This window comes from the organism of the source record quoted next, assembly GCF_019968985.1.
Source record: "MAG: Porospora cf. gigantea B chromosome Unknown PgB_NODE_1338_length_6376_cov_197.543, whole genome shotgun sequence".
Classification (NCBI taxonomy): domain Eukaryota; phylum Apicomplexa; class Conoidasida; order Eugregarinorida; family Porosporidae; genus Porospora; species Porospora cf. gigantea B.
This window is the reverse complement of record NW_027178654.1, coordinates 1-6376: the sequence shown is the minus strand read 5'-3', so window position 1 is coordinate 6376 and position 6376 is coordinate 1. Positions and strand designations below refer to the sequence as shown.

Below are 6376 nucleotides of genomic sequence, written 5' to 3'. Positions count from 1 at the left end.
CGGGACCTCTCGCACCCGAAGCGAGAATCATACCACTAGACCAAGCAGCCGTTATGTGCTCCTTAACATGCGTTGCTGAGTCGAGTTTCGTCCAGTTGGTTGTCTGGCGGCGTCATTCGTGGAAACCGTTCCACATGTTGGTCCAATCGTAAAGATTCCTTCTTCATAATTGCAGCGAATTTTGAATTAATTTCATGCGAGTTTCGGATTCCGCCTGCAGCGTATGGAAATTCGAGGCAGGCGTTGCCGTGCCTCTTATTACGTCGGTGAAGCCCACTACCATCTGCGCCTCGAGTCGCGTTCCCGCTTTCCGCCGTCTAGCCTCTCTTGAATGGGAATCGTTAGACGAACACCGCGACGCCAAGCTGATGGTGGACAACATTAGCGAGTCGACATCATGCGGTGGTTCCGAACATTCCTCTGGGAACTCGTCTTCCAGTCCCGATGAATTCTCCGCGACCGATTCAGGTTCAGCAGTTACCTTTCTCCCGAGTAAATCGCTGACATCGTTTGGGCTGGGGTTGGATTCGACACTCGTTCCGCTGCTGGCGAAGCAGCCTCCTCCGCCAATTTCACCCTGTTCCATTGCAACGGTGGACGGCTTCCAGCGCGGCAATCCCTTCAGCAGCGTGAAGCGCAATTTTGAGTATGAGCGGATCGTCGAGCCTGCTCGTCACCACTGCAACGTGGCGCTGAGAACGGCGTACCCGCACAACATTCGAGACATGCTCCGTAAGAGGCGTCACGGCAACCGTATCGGTGAACGACTGGGGCCTGCACATCTTCAGAAGCTCCTAGATAAGCACCTTGAAGACTCAATGGTCACCAAAATGCGCGCTGTTCCTGGCGTTAGACCCCAGTACTTCTTCGAAACCAGCATCCACGACCCTGATCTTGTCGCCCGACTGCAGTTCGCCCTGAGCTCATTGAATATATTCGCCGGGGAAGCAATAGTGGTGTCAAACAAGGGCTGGAGCGTTGTACAAGTGCCCCTGAACCGGATTGAGCCTCCCACGGAGCTTCTATTGGATTTCTACACTGACGATCAGAATAATGCCTTCGGAAGACCACGCGACAGCACCGCTCGCGCAGGGTACGCTATTGTCAAGAAGGCGCTGCTACGTTCGAGCATGAGGACGGAGTACGAGTCGGTTCCCGTCATCAGCAACAGCTGCACCAGCGCGGCGTTCATGATACCTGACGCGATTCATGGCGTGTTGGAGTCGTGCAGCGGCCGGACGAAGGTCGCAGGGTTCATGTGCTGGTTCTCCACGGACTCCAAAGAGATGCGCGTCATCAAGCAGTCTGGGAATTTCAAGACCTTTGATGTCCGAGAGCTGATCAGGAACTCGAATGGGGAGGTGACCGGGGCGCTGGTCACTGGCAAGGGCGGTGCTCTTAGGGCACGGGTGCTTTTCTGGGACCGGTCAGCTGGTTGTTTCAGGTTCATCCCACTGCACTCCGTACTGTCGTTGGTGAACGAGCAGTGCTCTCTTCGGGACCTGCTGTCTGATAGGCGGGCGCAGAACGACATGACGATTCCTGGTGAGGAAGTTGACCGGCTATTTCTGGACGATCACGACATTTCGAAGGACTCGTTAACGGAGTGGACATCTCGAGACGGCCGATTGATGGTCCTCGACATGAGCAAAGATCTTTCCCTCGACTCTATTCGCATTTCGCTCCTAGACCAGGACCCAATCACCACTGACGATGCCCTCGTTATCAAGACGTCTGAGGGGGACCAGTGTGTGCTCAAGTGCGGTCCTGACAAAAAACTCCGACGCCACAAGATCTACCCCAACCTGGGTGCCGTCTTGCACCAGGACGCCTTCTCACCTATGAAACACGGCTCGGAGGCTGCTGGCACCGAGACGGCCTTCTACCTAGACGCGGGAGTGATTCGCCAGGTACGTCGGGTGAAAATGGCTGGCCGACTGCAGTATGTGCTACAGAAATACAAATTGGATGACGGAATCGTAGGTTGTCTGGTGGATAGCCTGCTCCGTGTGAATCCGGAACCGTACGTGTTCACGCACAAACGGCCAGGTAGAAGCTCCAAGGTGTCCCTTATCCGGTCGACGACAAACATGATCTACAAGGGGGCGTGTGTTCAGCGCGTTCTGAAGATGTCCAGCTTTCGGGGCCGAAACGCGCTGCAGCGCGACTTCACGCCCATCAAGTCCAAGTGGGACGAACAATTTAAGTTTGATGAAGGACACCTGTACATAGCCACGTGGGCGTTTGATCGTCTGGTCCGCAAGTTTGCCAACATCCAGGACGGTGCAGACTACAAGGCTTTCAAGGTCTTCGAGAAGCCGGTTATCTTTCCGATTGTGGCGTGCGACGACTACGGACGCATCATCAGCGGTTTGGTACAGAGGATGAAGGACAAGATTCAGGGCCTCCGGGCGCCACCTGCGTGGAAGGAGCCAGTCTACTGTCTTGCAGCTGACGACGGACTTCACATGTTGTACAGGTTTGAGGGTGAGCGAGTCAACGAAGACCTGTTCTTCGAGTTACAGGGCGAGGACGTGCTGACTTACACGCTGAGCAAGGAGAAAACTCCGAACTGCGTACCCGTCCTCTTCAGGGGGCAGGATCAGTATCTGACGGAGAATAACATCGGCGATATGATGACAAACAAGTACAACCCCTCTACCATCGATATGCTCTTTGATATGTTGGCCACCCTGCTTCCAGCAGCGTGCGGCGCAACGTGTCTGGGGGTGGAGCAGGTGCTCTCCGTGCACTGGATCGTGGCCTTGGCCGTCGAGGTGCTGAAGATGAGCGACGACCGCATATATAAGCCGGCGTGTAAGGCAGCCGCACGGCAGGTGGTCCTCGGACTGGTCCTGGCTTACTACCGACACCAGGCCGAGAACCCGCCCGCCCAACTGCTGAAATGCTTCAGAGAACCTGTCTTTTGTGTGAGGCCCCAGAGAAGCCGCCTAAGCGTAATCTACCCATCCTTCACAGTGACGACTGCAGATGACAAGCAGTTGGCCTTAACCTACGACGCACAGCTCCCACCTGAGATGTTGGTCCGGTGTATCAAGGACCAGCTGTCAGAGCAGGGACTCAAGACTGACTACATCTACAACAACACCGTAGTTCGAATGCCAGGCCGACCCGACTTCGATCTGCAGCAGAGTCGACGAGATATCCATGACCGAAGACCGCTGGCACAGGCCAAGGATGCGGCAAAAACTATAGGACGCACATTCCTCGAGGGCATAAAGCAGTCCAATTTTCTGAAGAACTGCAGGCTTCTCACTCGGAAACTCCGAAACCACGCCAAGGAGTACACGGTTCGCACTGAAGAGGAGGGATATGAGGACTCTGGAATGGTGCCGACTGGAAATGAGTGCACTGGAATGGCGCCAACGAGATCAATGTCGATATGCGGGTGGCGTTCGGCAGCGAAGAAGTACAAGCTTGACACAGCAGAGCTGACAAATCAAGGAGGGGTGAGCTTGCGCAACTTCAAGTCACTAAACGAGGGAACTTCTCGGTCGGCACCTTGCCGAAAGCAAGCAGCTAGCCAGATCACTGGGAGTCCCGACGACCACGAACGCATAGAGCTCCAGCGCGAGTGCCGCGATGACGTTGAGCCGTGCACCGTCGTTGCCGGCAGCATGTGTGGGGCCCTATCGCACATGATTTGGTAACTGAATAGACGGTACACCTAAGATAGGCAGCCCCACACGACATGAGTGGACCTTAAGATGCAGCGGTACTCAGAACCACCTGAATCATCTGGCATTTTCTTCCTCTCTCCACCACATGCGTTTAGCTGAGCATCGTTCGTCGCATTGATGAGGCTTTAATGCTGTAGCATGCATTGTACGCACTGTAGTATGCTAACACACAGCGATCTGGGAGCAGCCGCACCCAACTACTAATAGACAGTTGTCTTTTAACCTTAGAAGCTGCAATGATACACATGCAACAATTTCAGACGATGATGAGTTCTTCTACTCTACAGCTAGCTTGTTGAGGTTGATATCGAACTTCTGTTGATCTGGGAAGAAAAGCTTGAAATAGCCACAGAGACAAATGTTCGTGTGTGTCCCCTAGACTCATCGTAGTAAAGCCTGCCTGCACGTGTTACTCCTTCAAACTCGTCAATAGTCGTAGTCGTTGCAGAGAAAGGTAGAATATGAGCGACCAACCGGCTGACGTGCTTGGTCCCGAGCTACGCAACTCGCTGAAGCAGCTGCCTCCAGGTGTTTTGGTGGAGGTAATTGCCCTGCTTGGCGAGGGGAGCACGTTGGATGAGGCCCTGGCCGTCACGTCCAAGGATCTGTCGACTGTCAACGAGACTGAGCAGTACCAAGAGAGGCAGGCTGAAGACGACAATGTGACAGGCCCAGCACCCGCCTCTACCCTTTCCTTCACGTCGATCGCCAAGTTCACTCCCCTTCGTCTGACTCTTGAGGAGCGCCGCTACTTGCGTCTGCTGGAGGCGGCTCTGGACGTGTCTGAGTACACCGACAAGGTCGACATCATCCACTGCACGAGCAAAGCCCGCAAGATTGCCTCAGAAATCAAGCAGGTTTGTGCCATTCTATCGGGGCTAATTGTGGCCGACGACTACGAGACTGGGCAGCGCGTACTAAAGGACCGCGATTTCAAGGCCAACGAAGAGATCTTCCGTACCATCTTCGAGATAGGCCGCCGCTATAAAACGCTGAACCCAGAAAGGATGCGTGACACCTACGGCAAGCTCATGTACCTCCTTATGGACAGTCGACGACCGGAGATTCGTCAGGCGTTGGACTTCGATTTGGTGAAGGACGTTTGGACTGTAGAGAAGTTGCTTACTGAGAAAGACATTCTGCACATGCTAGAAGACCCGCTGCTGCCTGTAGCCGTGACCGAGATTCGTGGTGAGTGCCGTTCCCGAACAGAGGTGAAACGTGACATCGATCGCAAGTGCAAGGCCGTCAAGTACATGGTGTCGAAGTACGCAGCGGTGAAACGCCCTCGACCCCGAGGTCTCCTGTCGCTGCGGTACAATCTGTCTTCCCTGTGGAATGGACAGTCTGCCGAGGACGCTGAAGGCGCCACGGAAGAGGACGTGGAGCAGTGCATCTACTCGATTTCCGATTACTTCAGCTTCATTCGCTCCAATCAAGAGCCAGCGAACGACCTTCTGAAGTACTTTGAGCGGATATTCCATCCCGAACGGCCATCGGATCCTCGCATCTCTCTGGGAATACACATTGGCCAGGACGGCGCACGGCTCAACCATGATCACCGTCGCCAATACCAGTATGTCAAACAGAGCTTGTTGCTGTGGAGCGGGGTGTTGAAGGAGATGTTCGTTCTAACGGCCCTCGCCGAGTCCGACCTGTTCTCTCCGACAGCCTACCGACTAATGGACACTGGACAGGGCCTGCAACGCGTGAAGGCTTCTCCTACGGTGCACAGGGCCATGGGCGTCATCCTCGATCGTGTTGTGCGTCAGGCGGGAGGCTGGGTCGGCTCCTCGATGATTCACCTGGGGGATCATAACGTGCCAAACTCCCTCATATTCCTTGACAAGTACATGCAGATTCCAAGGATACTCCACCCTGTGGTGTCCTGCCTGGAGAAAATCCCTCATCTTTACCAGTCGACTCCCAGTATGGCGGCCTACATCGACACCGAGTTCGGTGGAGCGCAACGACTGATCGAGGACGTGTGCGTTGACTTCTTTCGGCACGCCTTTGATGGCTCCGGCGCAGACAACTTTTTCGATGCAGGTTCATGCATTGACGGTCGCTTGACCTCGGCGTGGAATTGGTGCTCTAAGTGGGAACTGAATCATCTTTCATACAGAATCGAGAAAAAGTCCTACTATCAGGTTCTGCTTTTGACAGGCTTCCAAGGATTTGATGGAAAGATGTGATCTAATGAAAATGAAATTGAATGTTGTGACTTGGATTGAACCAGCACTGCAGCAGACACACGCTGGGGCGATGATAAGGATTGACGTTGAACGGCTTTGCCGACAACACGACAACATACAAATCGATAGGATAAGTCAGCCCCACACTACATGAGTGGAATAGGGAAAAAAAGCCTGAAATAGCAGTCTTCTAACCTTAGAAGCTGCAATGATACACATGCAACTATTCCAGCGATGATGAGCTCTACTCTGCAGCTAGCTTGTTGAGGTCGATATCGAACTCCAGGCCCACAGCTGACTAGCGTTACCTGAGCTGGCTCGTGGTTTCCACGAACGAAATGATTGCCGTGCCACCAGTGCATTACTTACTGTGCCTAGTAAGCCGACTCGGCGCCTTGGACTCAGCAACGCATGTTAAGGAGCACATAACGGCTGCTTGGTCTAGTGGTATGATTCTCGCTTCGGGTGCGAGAGGTCCCG

General features: G+C 54.1%; 2 protein-coding genes across 3 annotated transcripts; both read left to right on the top strand.

The window, feature by feature from the left end:
• Positions 1-194: 194 nt before the first annotated feature.
• KVP17_002072 (uncharacterized protein) lies at positions 195-3671 on the top strand (the record flags this gene model as incomplete). Its single annotated transcript, XM_068518021.1, has 1 exon — positions 195-3671. One exon carries the CDS (start codon positions 195-197, stop codon positions 3669-3671), a length of 3477 nt encoding a protein of 1158 aa, XP_068378791.1.
• A 491-nt stretch (positions 3672-4162) lies between these two features.
• Positions 4163-5896, top strand: KVP17_002071 (uncharacterized protein; the record flags this gene model as incomplete). Of its 2 annotated transcripts, XM_068518020.1 has the most annotated exons (2): positions 4163-5799; positions 5827-5896. In XM_068518020.1, the coding sequence occupies 2 exons, from the start codon at positions 4163-4165 to the stop codon at positions 5894-5896; spliced, it is 1707 nt and encodes a 568-aa protein (XP_068378790.1). The 2 variants fall into 2 exon arrangements, with proteins under 2 accessions (XP_068378790.1, XP_068378789.1); XM_068518019.1 differs by having other exon boundaries at positions 4163-5896.
• Between the last annotated feature and the right edge of the window lie 480 nt (positions 5897-6376).